This window comes from Rana temporaria, chromosome 4 (genome assembly GCF_905171775.1).
Source record: "Rana temporaria chromosome 4, aRanTem1.1, whole genome shotgun sequence".
Taxonomy (NCBI): domain Eukaryota; kingdom Metazoa; phylum Chordata; class Amphibia; order Anura; family Ranidae; genus Rana; species Rana temporaria.
In genome coordinates, this window is record NC_053492.1 from 240,067,508 (window position 1) to 240,081,587 (window position 14,080).

The 14,080-nt window shown below is 46.1% G+C and overlaps 1 protein-coding gene across 9 annotated transcripts in view; it reads right to left on the bottom strand.

Moving 5' to 3' along the window:
• Nucleotides 1-10,819, bottom strand: part of LOC120937091 (synaptotagmin binding cytoplasmic RNA interacting protein) — a 43,411-nt gene extending 32,592 nt beyond the window's left edge. For 5 of the 9 annotated variants that reach the window (XM_040350059.1, XM_040350058.1, XM_040350057.1 and 2 more), the window contains exons 1-2: nt 10,610-10,819; nt 5,835-5,994 (exon numbers count right to left, since the gene is read on the bottom strand). In XM_040350059.1, coding sequence (XP_040205993.1) covers nt 5,835-5,982 — 148 coding nt within the window. In that variant the 5' untranslated portion in view covers nt 5,983-5,994; nt 10,610-10,819. The remainder of the gene's footprint in view (nt 1-5,834; nt 5,995-10,609) is intronic. The other 4 variants (XM_040350061.1, XM_040350060.1, XM_040350063.1 and 1 more) reach the window with 3 other exon arrangements.
• Nucleotides 10,820-14,080: the final 3,261 nt, after the last annotated feature.

Genomic DNA, 14,080 nt, shown 5'->3' on the forward strand with positions numbered 1-14,080 from the left:
ACATTAAAGGAGTTCTCCAATCTAAAACGTTTAACCCCTGCTGTGCCCGGGCTGTAAAACTATACAAAATAAACTTTCACTTACCTGCCTACGATCCCCCGTTGTTCCGATATCGCCGTCCCGTTCTCTGGTCCAGGTCTGTTCCACTTCCTGCGGGTCGGTGACTCACAGTGCGCTCAGCCTATCAGCGGCCGCAGCAATGTCCCGTCGCAGCCGCTGAGCGCACTGAGTCACCGACCCGCAGGAAGTGGAACAGACCGGGACCGGAGAACGGGACGGCGAAATCGGAACAACAGGGGATCGTAGGCAGGTAAGTGAAAGTTTATTTTGTATAGTTTTATAGCCCGGGCACAGCGGGGGTTAAAAGTTTTAGCTTAGAGAACTCCTTTAACTGTGTGTTCAGTTCCACTTTAAAGTGGAGTTCCAGCCTTTTACTGTTTATTAAAAGTTAGCAACTACAAAAAGTTTAGCCGCTTTTAAAAGACACTTACCTTCCACAGTCCAGCGACACGGCCGCCTCCATTCACAGTGTGAGCACCCGGCCGTGACAGCTTTCGGCTTCACGGCCTGGCACTCACTGCGCATGCACGAGTCGCGCTGTGCTCTAGGAGTGGACAGGCGATCTCCTGAGACCTATCACGTGTCCCAGGAGATCGTCTAGAGGGAGGGGCCACATAGGGGCAGAGGAGGGAGTCGCCTAGGCGGTCCCTGAGTGGAAGTAGGAAGTGGGACAGGAAGTCCCACTCCTACCGAAAGCCCCCACTCCCCCCCAAAAAAATTACATGTCATGGCATGTAAGGGGGCGAGGAGTGCTCAAAGCGGAAGTTCCACTTTTGGGTGGAACTTCGCTTTAAGTGATAAAGCACAACTCACACTCAGAACTGGCAGAATAAAGTTCTGCATGCTGTCTCCTTGCACTAGGGTAGAATATCCATTCCACCACGCCCCTGTAGAGAGACAGGTAGCTTATAAAACTATGGCAGGAAGGTGATGAACACTCACAGTACTGCAGAGCCCACCTCACATACTTTTATCCAGAAGGCAGGAAGGGCCAATGAGCATCTTGCAATAAGTGCATAAGTAAAAGGGAAAATATGACCAAGATTACAGCACCTACTGACTTTTCCACAGGTAGCCAACCATAAAAATAAGTATATGTTGCATCTGCAGAAGAAGAAAAAAAATCTAAGCATGCACACAAATTTGTAATGAGAGCCTTAAAGCGGAAGTAAACCAATCGATTTAACAGTTTAAAAAAGCAGTTACATTTCCGGCATGCCGGGATTGCCAACTGTCACATTGGTTGTGCCGGGGTTGCTAACTTTAAACGCAGCGTTTAAAGGAAAACTTATGCACAGTGAGGAGCAGACCTGGAGAATAACGCAATTTATGTCATTTTCCGTGTTCAAACATGCCCCTTGGCAAAATCCTCACCCAAGTCCTTCTACCTTTGTGTTCATATAGGTCTGCAGAAAAACCTTAAATACATTCCCTAGCACAATGGGCTACATAATAATTTGAAAAGTTCACATGTGGGACATTCAAAACAAAAATCAAACACTGGGGCAAATAAACCAGCCTCCTCCTACTTGCTTATGGAGTTCATATTAATGCATAAAATGTATTTTCGTAAAGCAAACCCGAAATGCGTTTCATTTGCCTAATGCAGCACTGCCTTCAAGTCTTTCCTCATTGTTCTGGTTGGGATGCAGGCCTAGGCCCGTCCCATAGAAAAAAAGAAACAGCACAACTAACCCATGTCTTCGATTAGATCCAATCAATCCAGTATGGGTGTATTCACACCTGCAAAATGCACATGACATCCATTACATGCGAGAAACCCAGCAAGGGTTCCAACTTCCCAGTGATCGGTGTGGGAAGCAGCCCGATTGGAAGCAAAAGGTGGCTGCCAGCTCCCGCAACTAATCGTGACCACTCTTACAGAGAGATCACATGTGACTGACTGGCCCAGGACACAGACTGGAGAGAGAAAGAAAGGAAGGAATCCTTGGCGCCCGCACATCCACGCGAGTATGATGGTAAGGATGACCTCCTCAGCCTGGGCTCCCACCAGGCCCCGCCCCCATGACACAGACTGCCTGACATGCAATCGGTGTCGGGTGCATTCGCAGGTGTGAATGCATCCTAAGCAAGCGCATTTCAGAGAATCTGGGCAGTCAAAGTGCTTGCCCTGTGAAGCACAAGGGTGTCGGAGGAGGAGAGAATTTTAAATATTAAAATAAGAACTGCATAGGTGATCAAATACCACCATTAAAAAAAAAAAGTGAGGGGGGAGGAAATCAATTTTGATTGGGTACAACGTCGCACAAGCGCACACAATTAAAGCGACGCAGTGCCGTATTGCAAAAACAATGGCCTGTCATTAAGTGGCTAAACCTTCTGGGGCTGAAGTGGCCCGGTCTTTGGCCAGCCAAATGGTCCGGGGCTTAAGTGGTTAAAGAAGCTGAAATTCAAGATGAGTAAATATTGCCTTAAAGTGGATGTAAACGCACACCACATGAATACTGTTGCCAGGATAATGTATGTATCTGTACATGGCTTATAATTCTAATCCTCTTTCCTACACCGAGCCACACAAAACTTGAGTCTATGCTGCGGCGCTCAGTGGGTGGAGCCATGACATCCCTAGGCTACCGCCCACCTCTACACTTCCTTGTACTGGCAGTGGCATGAGTATGAACCTTGTGTTTGTTATACTAGAAGTTTGTGCACAGAGCACATTCTGGGCAGAATCAGAGCATGCTCACAGCCCCCCTGTGACCCCTGAGCACTTTGCCAAACAGGCAGTAGTGGGGAGGTTTTCAGTATAGCTAGCACAGCTCAGACACAGAAGGGAGATGTGAAACTCTGTATGCTCGTTCGTGAGATATGTAAATCACCTGTCATTCACAGTGGAGTGGGGGGGGGGGGGAACTGACAGTGATTTCTCTGTCAGGTTTATCTCACTGAAAAAGAGATGAGGATTGCTCAGAGCTGGATTCATTTTTCGTGGCAAGACTGGGCACAGATGAAATGAAATCATATAATGTAAAAGTTACAAAAAAAGTAATAAAAATTGTGTTTACATCCACAAATACAAAACTGTCTACGCAGGCACTTCCTGTAATGGAGACCAGTCATTGTTGCTCTATCCTTGTTCAGGGTGACTGGTACTCTCCTCCTCCCCTCCTGTAGCTTTCTGCAGGCAGCTTGTAGTGGGTGGACCTTCTGGGTCCCTCCCACAGCTCTGCTCAGGCTATGTACATACAGCACAATTACGATGCAATTGCTTCTTTTACAAAAAGGTAATATCCAAGTTTGTCAAGACAATAGTTGCAGTGTTTTTTTTTATCCTTTGTGGCTATCGAATACATTTAAACATTTTTGTGCCTTGGGCTCAACTTAAACTGTGGTCAGGTTTCCCTGCCTTTAGTGCCTTATTAGGGAGATTTCCCTTCAATTCATGTCGGTTAAACTCATCAGAAAGCAAGATTTCCTTCTAAATGCGAGGGAATAACCCTTAGGGCACTTTTACACTGAGCAGTGATGGACCGTCATTTTAGCGGTGCTTTTCACCCTCGTGCTAGCAGCCAAAGAGGGGTTAAAATCTGCGCTTCCCATTGATTTCAATGGGCAGGGGCGATTTCGGAGCGCTCCTGAAGCGCCTCAAAGAAGCTGCTGGCGGGACATTTGAGAGTGTCCTGCCAGTGCATGCTCCAGTGTGAAAGCACTCCGGCCTTCACACTGGAGTAAAAGGAGAGGTGCTATTTGTAGCACTATAGCACCTCAGTGTGAAAGGAGTCATATAGCGGTCATGGAAACAAGTATCCCTATTGAATAATGTTCCCTCTAATCCTGGAGACCCGATTCCTGCTACTGGCCCCATTCACTGTCAGGCTGCCAGCGGCAGCAGCTATTCGTGGCTGTCCACATAGACAGTGATTTCCTGTGGTGATTGCTGCTGGATGCACATAAGTGCACAATAGCTGGCAACGTGTCAGTGAACAGGGCCGGCAACTGCAGCATGAAGCAGAAGAATCCCAACGCTACAGTTTGCACCAACCCAAATCGCCACTGTGGTGGCCACAAAATTTTGAATTCACCCTCACTTTCAAATTTTTTCCTTTTAGGCTTATATTGTTACCAGAATTTTATGCAAGCTCCTTTTTAAAGCCTAAGCGCAGTGAAAATCCTTCAATACAAGTAAACTTGCTTGACCGGAAAGCTCAGGTAAGCCCCCCTCCCATAAAGTATCAGAGAACCTAAAGGAACGTTAACTTTAAAAATCTGCGAACCCAAAGAAATGCTGCTCTAGGTGGAACTGGAACCCAGGGTGATGCACAGCTCGTATGAGACTAGATAATATGCAAAATCCGGAATATTGCTGCACTCCTTGGTATCTTTATTGAAGCATTAAAATCACATCACAGGAATAAGAAAAGTCAAGTGTTTTGCACTAAAGGGCTTACTCAGGTTTGAGTGACTTTAGCATGAAGCGTGTTACCTCTCTTGTTCCTGTCATACCCGTAATGCGATTTTAAGGCTTCAATAAAGATACCAAGGAGTGTAGCAATATTCCGAATTTTGCATGTTAAGGCGGCCATACACGGTTAGAATTTTGAAAGAATTTTCTTTCGAAAATCGTATAAAAGAATTTGCGGACGAATTTCGCATTGTTAGTGGGCTGCAGCAACAACCGATTTTCATGCGGCAAACAAATTTGAGGAATCCGACATGTTGGAAATTTTTTGAAAACCAAACGATTTTCTGATCAATGATGGGAGAATCGTGCGAGAAATGCAATAGAAAAAAAATGTGCATGTGCAAGAAAAGAATATTCCCAGCAACATGGAGGTTTGGTCGGACGAATATCGAAAATCAATGGTGGCATCAGATCACAAAAAAAAAACACTTTGATTTTTAAAAGAAAATTTGTTCGAAATTCGACCGTGTAAGTACTAAGTCTTTAAAAACCTGTGGATAAGCGCCCCCCCATTCTTCAACATGCCACACAATAGTGTGAAGTACAGCCATACGTCTTGTGCGCCACAGGCGTGCACTTATTTGTGCTCTCCCGATACCCAGAATCAGTCTAAATCTAAAGCCTGTTGGCAGATGACATAGCCGCTCTGGAAGGATCCCAACCACGTTGTAGGGATGCACCCAGATGCCTGTATGGCAGCCAGCTCAACCCCCTCCCCAGCGAGCACTCGAGGGGAGAGCAATTGACAGCCACAATCATGTGATTGCTCAGTTCTCAGTCTCAGGGCTGGGCAAGAGACAACTGCAGTTGAATATGTACAAAATGCTTCTTTATTGAACTACTAAAGAAAGGATTTCTGAGGCATGCCCATGTAATTATGTCGTGTCAGGGGTACATACCACATTTTACACACACTATATGAAGGCAGAAAAACAGGGTGATGCATACAAAACATATCTACTTTATGCAACAGAGCTACAGATGTGCTTATACTAATCCCTTCTAAAAATACAATCACATATTGTTATACTGCCATGGTGCTCATAAAAAAAGAAAAAAAAGAGAAAAGTATTGCAAAATTCAAGATCAAAAACAAGTAAAATCAGTATACTATGCACCCAGTGGTCTTGGGAAAAAGAGAAAAAAGCATTGCATGGTAAAAACCCCTTCACTGTTAGAGAGTTCTGTTGCAGAGCAACACAATTTAGACACCTCAAGCACTGAAGGGGATGGGCATAAAAATTATACCTGCAGTTCCCATGTTTTGGAAACCACAAAAAGTTGCTAATTTAGGCAGAATCCAATGGAGAAAATCTAAAATATAAGTGTTTTTGCAAGAACCAAGTCTTACCTGAAACGTAAATTTCATCTAGTTTTTCAGCAACTTTCTGTGGTAAACCAGCATCGAGCAATGTCTGCAAATGCTCTGATGGGACAACTGCAGCATAAGTATCCATGGACTCTTCTGTACCATTTCCATTTACATGTTCAGCGGCCATATCTCCAGATATCTGTACAAATGCAATAATCAGCATCATTAACCGATGGCTATAAATACGCAAATTGTGCATGCACAAACTAGGCACATTTTAGCCTCTAACCACAAGGAAAGCAAAAGAAAGAATTCAGATTTGCAGTGTCTGACATTTAGTGGTAATCTGCTCACCTATTAGAGTCAGACCTACAATAATTGCACCCAAGTAGGAAAAGTTGTTTCTGTGCAGAATGGCACAGACAATGAATTACTATTACAATCACTATCTAGCAAAGGACATTAGTATGAACCAAAAAAGAGCAAACAATGTAAAAGGGAGAACCATAGGAAAACTTCCCTAGTCTAGAAAAAGGTGGCATATTTTAAAGCAGGCTTTGAATGAAAGGTCTACTTATGCTACAGCCCCAAGAAAAAACCTAAAGTAAAAGCTAGACTATAATACAAGGTAAAGCCTACTGTTAGACTGATCTCAGACAGATGAATCTGACGGTAACAATATGTCAAAATTTGGCAGTGGCAGGATCTCTGTCTCATTTGTCCTATAGAATTGCGCCCACCCATGGAGGTACCTGGTGTTTTTTCACCTTAATACATAAGATGCATTAAAGGGGTTGTAAAGGTTCATGTTTTTCACCTTAATGCATCCTATGCATGAAGGTGAAAAAATATATATTGATGACGGTTTACTTACCTGAGCCCGAGTCGAAAGTCCTGTGGCGAGAACGCGCTTGATCTCGACCCAGTCTTCTCGGCTCTTCATTGGATAGATGAATTGGCTTGTGCTGCTGTCAATCAACTCCAATGACGCGAGGGACAGGGCCGAGTAGTGTAGTTGGTGGCTATGAACGCCAAATACAGGACTTGGGAGTGCATATGTGAGATAATGCAAAAGAGCGCTTCCCAGGGGGTTACCAGGAGTGGGGAGGAGCCGAGACAGGCGCGAGGGACCCCAGAAGACGAGGATCGGGGCCACTCTGTGCAAAACAAGCTGCACAGTGGAGGCAAGTATGACCTGTTTGTTATTTTTTTTTTTTTAAAAGCTCTGCAACCCCTTTAAGGTGAAAAGCATAGGGGTTTACAACCCCTTTAACAAGTAAATATATACCTTCCCATCTAGTAGCATGAGTATTAAAAAATAATCAATGCTGATTGGGAAAGTTCCACTTTAACCCCTTCCCGACCGCCTCATGTACATATACGTCGGCAGAATGGCACGTACAGGCACATTGGCGTACCTGTACGTCCCTGCCTAGACGTGGGTCCGATCGGGACCCCCCCCGCAACTTGCGGCGGTCGGGTCCCCTCGGGGAGCGATTCGGGACGACGGCGCGGCTATTTGTTTATAGCCGCTTCGTCGCGATCGCTCCCCGGAGCTGAAGAACGGGGAGAACCGTGTGTAAACACGGCTTCTCCGTGCTTCACTATGGCGCTGCATCGATCGAGTCATCCCTTATATAGGGAGACTCGATCGATGACGTCATTCCTACAGCCACACCCCCCTACAGTTGTAAACACACACACAGTGTACACCAAATCCTACAGCGCCACCTGTGGTTAACTCCCAAACTGCAACTGTCATTTTCACAATAAACAATGCAATTTAAATGCATTTTTTGCTGTGAAAATGACAAAAATCCCAAAAATGTGTCAAAATTGTCAAGTGTCCGCCATAATGTTGCAGTCACAAAAAAAATCGCTGATCGCCGCCATTAGTAGTAAAAAAAAAATTTTTTTATAAAAATGCAATAAAACTATCCCCTATTTTGTAAACACTATAAATTTTGCGCAAACCAATAAACGCTTATTGCGATTTTTTTTTTACCAAAAATAGGTACAAGAATACGTATCGCCCTAAACTGAGGAAAAAAAAAATTTTATATATGTTTTTGGGGGATATTTATTATAGCAAAAAGTAAATATTGCATTTTTTTCAAAATTGTCGCTCTATTTTTGTTTATGGCGCAAAAAATAAAAACCGCCGAGGTGATCAAATACCACCAAAAGAAAGCTCTATTTGTGGGGAAAAAAGGACGTCAATTTTGTTTGGGAGCCAGGTCGCACGACCGCGCAATTGTCTGTTAAAGCGACGCAGTCCCAAACTGTAAAAACACCTTGGGTCTTTAGGCAGCAATATGGTCCGGGGCTTAAGTGGTTAAGGCCTCATGCACACTGGACACTATTACATTTTTTTTTCTGCAGCCAGTAAAAATGGTTGCAAACCCTTACAGACCACTTTAACCTACAGGTAAGCCTAGATTAAGGCTTACCTGTAGGTGCAACAAATATCTCCTAAATGGTTTAGGAGGTATTTGCAAAAGACACAGATGTCTATGGCGCACCAAGCGTGCCATTAGTGGTGGGAGTGCGCAGGAGTGACGTCATTGCGGCTCCGGCCAGTCACAGCGCAATGCGTTAGTGAACCGTGCAGAGATGGAGCCGACGGAAGAGGTGAGCACCGCAGCAGGGCTTCAATCTCATGTAAATGTAGAGTTTCAAAAGGGATGGACAGCCACACTCCAAGGAAACTTCAAAAGTTGTCTTTATTGATAAACATGGGCATGCATCACAAAACACAGCTGTGTTATGTGATGCATGCCCATGTTTATCAATAAAGACAACTTTTGAAGTTTCCTTGGAGTGCGGCTGTCCATCCCTTTTGAAACTCTACATTTGCCTTGTGCATTGCCAGCACCTTGGTCTCCTGAGAAGTTCCTAAATTGCATACAAGACCCACCTGGAGCGGTGATTCCCTTCCTCAATCTCATGTAAGTACTTGATAATGAGCTAGTGGAAGTACTTGATAATGAGCTAGTATGCTATGCACACTAGCTCAGTATGCCTTTGCCATGCAGGGTGTTTATTTTATTTTAAGGTTTGCTTCCTTTTAAACTCCCCAGCATATTATCATATGTGTCCATACACACATAGGCTGCTATCAGCGTTTGTTGTCGGGGGCGTGATCTGGCTGTAAAAAAATAAAATAAAAAACAGAACTAGTGGGTTCGAAGGGGAGTTTTTCAGCTGTAAAACTCTGAAAACGTGGCTATTCTGCATTTATTAACATTTTGAGCCATGTGCCTTTGCTAAAAAAAACAATAATGCAAAACTCATTTATAACGTGGCGTTCTACGACTGTTTTTATAACATCCAGGGTACGCGAGGCCTTTGAGCTTTATTTTTAGTTTCTCCCATTTGGACCTGTCTTTCTCAACTTTTTCACCCTATAGGGACACTTGGGTGGGGGGGGTGCATTGTACTGAGTTTGTACACTCGCTTCAACTCCATTAAAATAAACAGGCTACCTGCACGTGGGTCTTTGCACTTTATGGACTAATTAGTCCATGTGAATGAGCCCTCACAGGTGCAAAAAAATAAAAAAATTACCCTTTGCATTTCACAGTGAAAAAATACCAAGATTACATTTCAAGGAAGACAACTCTGACATAGCCTCTAGATCAGCGAGGGTTCTTGGCCTATATGCATGTAGTGTTATTTGTTACCCCAACACTGTGTATTCCTAATATGTGTCTGCTCCACCATGTACTGGCATGAGAAAAAATGAATCCTGTTCTCTTTATTGCTTGCCTTATGTGAAATCCCTGGTGATACTGCCAATCCCTTTGCTTTCCTATTAAAAACTGACCACCCTGAGCAGGAGAACACACTGTCTGCTCTCCAAATGATCAGACTTGTCCTGGCAACCATTCCCTGGGAAGCTCAATGTGCTGCTGCTCCCCCAGCTCTTATACAATTGAGAATATAGGGAATGTGATCAATAATAAAAAAAGGGGGGCATTTATAAGGAATAATAAAATATCTATAGAAATCAAAAGGCAGAACATTCTTATTTGAAACCAAATAGGTTGTTTTACAAGGTGATCGCAGGAAATTCACTAACCCTGGGGGCAGATGCACATGGTAACCAAATAGCCTCTAGCTTTCATTTTCAAAGCCTAGATTGAAGCAGCTGAAGCTGATTGGTTAGTCTTAGTAATAATTGCCCCATTGTCTCTGGCAGAGTATTGGTTCATACTAGTAGTCCCGATCACCCAGGAAAGCCATGCAGCATGGCCGCCTAGGACAGCCCACGACAATGCTGCTTAGGCCCAGCAGTAGCGCCCTAGATTGCTGTTCCCGCCCGCATGGCCGGTGTGCTGATCCCCGGGAACAAAGCGCCTTGCCGTTCTCCCCACCCACAGGCCGACCGTAGGCCGGGCCCGGAGCTCGCTGCAGACACGTGCTCTCCTCCCTCCACAATGCCGAGCCCAGAACAATGGCAGCACAGTACGCCGCGATACCCCGATCGATGCCATCGTGTGCCCAGCTTCCATTGAGGACAGGAGAACCCCCCGCACACATCACGGCTTCCATGCACCGATCAGGCGGTAAGGAGCTACCGTGTCCTCTCCGGTGAGGCCCGCACCCACAGCCGCCATGCTTCCAGGCCGGAGCCAGCTCACCATCCTATAGGAAGCGGTGTAGCCGGGGCCGCCTCGTGTCACGGGCCGCTTCTCCCTCCCCGGCCTCCCCGCCCCTCACACAAGGTAGCCGCGGCCACAACGTGCTCCTTGCTGGAATCCATTTTCCATAGGGCTCCACAATAAGCACTACGGCGACATGGGCTCACTTACCTGTCCCGGTCCGGGCGGGTGCTGGCTCTATCCGGGCTGCCTGCTCTGCTCTCAGGTGTCACGGCGTTGGACGAGCGCGACCCTCGTGTAGTAGTAAGCAGCTCCTTGTCCGGTGGAGTGTGGCTGTTGTAAAATGGCGGCCGAGAGAGCCGAACTCACGCCGCTGGCAGCCGAGTCCCACCCCTCAGTCGTGCACGCGCAATAGGCTATGGGGACGCGCGCCGCTAATAGAACGGCTGTCATTCAACGTCCGGGGTTTCCTAGGCACCCCTGCCCCGGCTTCCAACGCCCCTCCTCTCCAGGGGAGGGAGGGGGTCACGTGCGACCCTGCGAAGCCGCCCAGGAAACCCCGGTAATGCAGCAGTAGTAGTCCGCATCTTTCGGGGTAGGCGAGCGAGCGTGTGCTGGGTATGGCGGCACTGCGGAGGGCTGCTCGGGGAATGGGGGTAACGCTTCTTCACGGTTTCTACAGCACAGGGAAGCATGTCTGGGGATAGGAAGACGGCTACATGTGGTCCATGGTGTGGGGTGACTACATCCCACAAGGCTGAATGTACGTCTTTGTTTCATGTCCTTTCTGCTTAACCCCTTCCCCTCTGGGCAACTGTTTTACCATGTTACATGTTATGGTTTTATTTTTTCTAGGAAACTACTTGGAACCCCCCAAACATTGTGTGTGTAATATGTATATATTACACACACCACCCCCGAGCTACATCGCCAATCTTGTCACCAATAATCACCCACGCCTTCCTCTGTTCTTCCCAAGACCTCCTGCTATCTAGCTCCCTTGTCTCCTCCAATACTCATCTCCAGAGCCTCTCCCATCCTCTGGAATGCACTACCCCTATCACCTACTCTGTCCACTTTTAGGCGATCCTTGAAGACTCATCCCTTCAGGGAAGCATATCTTGCCTTCTGCTAATAGCCTAATCTATTTCTCCCTTTGAGTTTTTCCCTCGGTTAATGGCTTTTGTTACTCCAGCCCCTCTCTATTAGATTGTAAGCACCTGGGAGCAAGGCCCTCCTAACCCTCTTAGGCCTCTTTCACACGAAGTGGACTCCGTCGCTACGGAGTCCGCCAACTCAGTGGGAGATATCTCAGCTGAGCCGGCGGATGCTCGCAGAGCGGGGAGAGGCTTGTGCAGCGCTGTTGTCTCCCATGGAGAGATCTGATGAAAACTGGCATCTCATCCGATCCGCCATAGATGGATCGGGACGTATCGCCATACGTCTGATTTTGGCGGATCGGCTCGCATGTCAGTGGACATGTCTCCGCCAACGCTCCATAGGATTGCATAGAGCGGCCGTTCAGGTCCACCGACAAAACTGACCGTGTGAGAGGGGCCTTATATTGAAATGTATTGTCTCCCTTTATATTATAAAGTGCTGCGCAAACTGTTGGTGCTGTATAAATCCTATATATAATATACAAACGCAGTATCTCACAATAGTGCGTACACCTCTCACATTTTTGTGAATATATTCTATCTTTTCATGTGACAACACTGAACAAATGACACTTTGCTACAATGTAAAGTAGTGAATGTACAGCTTTTATAACAGTGTAAATTTGCTGTTCCCTCAAAATAACCCAATACAGACTATTAACCACTTAATCTTCGCCTCATAGCCGAATTACGGCTACCAGGCGGTTCCTTAAATCTGGGAGGACATCCTCCCAGAATCGCACTCCTGCGCGCCCCCTTAGGCGCGCACATGGGAGTGTCTGTGACCGCCGGGTCCAGAGGACATGACGGATCACGGTAAATCGCCGCTGATATCGGCCGTTTACCATGTGATCGCTCCGTCCAATGACGGAGCGATCACTTGTAACCAAATCGGCGTCATGTGATGACGCCGGTTCCTCCCTCCCCTCTCTGTACCGAACAGTACAGTGTGAGAGGAGAGAGCGGAGACAGCAGCAGTGCTGTGGGCTGGATCTTTGACACATGCAGTCACAGATCCAGCCATCCATCCCAGCTCAGCCATCCCTGCCCAATACTCACAATACCCTCTGCCCCATACTGTGCAATACTCTGCAATACGCCCCCCCCCCTCCTGCTTCTACCCACTCAACGCTACGATCGAAGCCAGGATTGTTTTTTTTTTTCAGGCTTCCCAGCCTAGAGGTGAGATGTGGGGTCTTATTGACCCCATATCTCACTGTAAAGAGGACCTGTCATGCCATATTCCTATTACAAGGGATGTTTACATTCCTTGTAATAGGAATAAAAGTGATCAAAATGTTTTATTTTTTTGTGGAAAAATGTCAAAATAAAGTAAAGTAAACAATAAAATATATATATTTTTTAAAGCGCCCCTGTCCCTGTGTGCTCGCATGCAGAAGCGACCGCACACGCAAGTCCCGCCCACATATGAAAACGGTGTTCAAGCCACACATATGAGTTATCGCTGCGAACGTTAGAGCGAGAGCAATAATTTTGGCCCTAGACCTCCTCTGTAACTAAAAACATAACCAGTAAAAATATTTAAAGCGTCGCCTATGGGGGCTTTTTAAAGTGGTAGTAAAGTCTTTTACCTACAGGTAAGCCTATAATAAGGCTTACCTGAAGGTATAAAGAATATCTCCTAAACCTGTACGGTTTAGGAGATATTCCCCTCGCAATGCGCCGCTGATTGCAGCGGCGCATGCGCAGCGGGGAGCCTCGGCTAAAGGGCCGGCAGCCGCCGGACCTTGACGGATTGAAGTCTCCCGCGCACAATGCACGGGAGTGACGACATTGCCGCTCCAGCCAATCACAGCGCTGGAGCGGCGATACCCGGGAGACACGTCGACGCAAGATGACATCTTGCTCAGCGTGGACCACGTAAGTTCTTTAGCCCTCGTTCCGAGGTAAGTATTTCATAATGAGCTAGTATGCGGTGCATACTAGGTCATTATGGCTTTTGCCTTTCATTTGGAAAAATAAATAAATCATCGCGGGTATACAACCGCTTTAAGTAGCGAAGTTTGGCGCAATTCCACAAGCATATGCAATTTTGAAGGGCGACATGTTGGGTATCTATTTACTCGGCGTACCTTCATCTTTCACATTATGCAAAAACATTGGGCTAACTTTACTGATTTTTTTTTTTTTTTTTAGCACAAAACTGTTTTTTTTTAAAAAAAAAACACGTTAGAAAAATTGCTGCGCAAATACAGTGCGAGATAAAAAGTTGCAACGACCGCCATTGTAGTCTCTAAGGTCTTTGCTAAAAAAAAACATATATGATGTTTTGGGGTTCTATGTAATTTTCTAGCAAATAAATTATGATTTTTAAATGTGGGAGAGAAATGTCAGAATTGGCCTGGGTGCTCCAGAACGCCTGATGGTGCTCCCTGCATGTTGGGCCTCTGTATGTGGCCACGCTGTGTAAAAGTCTCACACATGTGGTATCGCCATACTCGGGAGGAATAGCAGAATGTGTTTTGGGGTGTAATTTGTGGTATGCATATGCTGTGTGTGA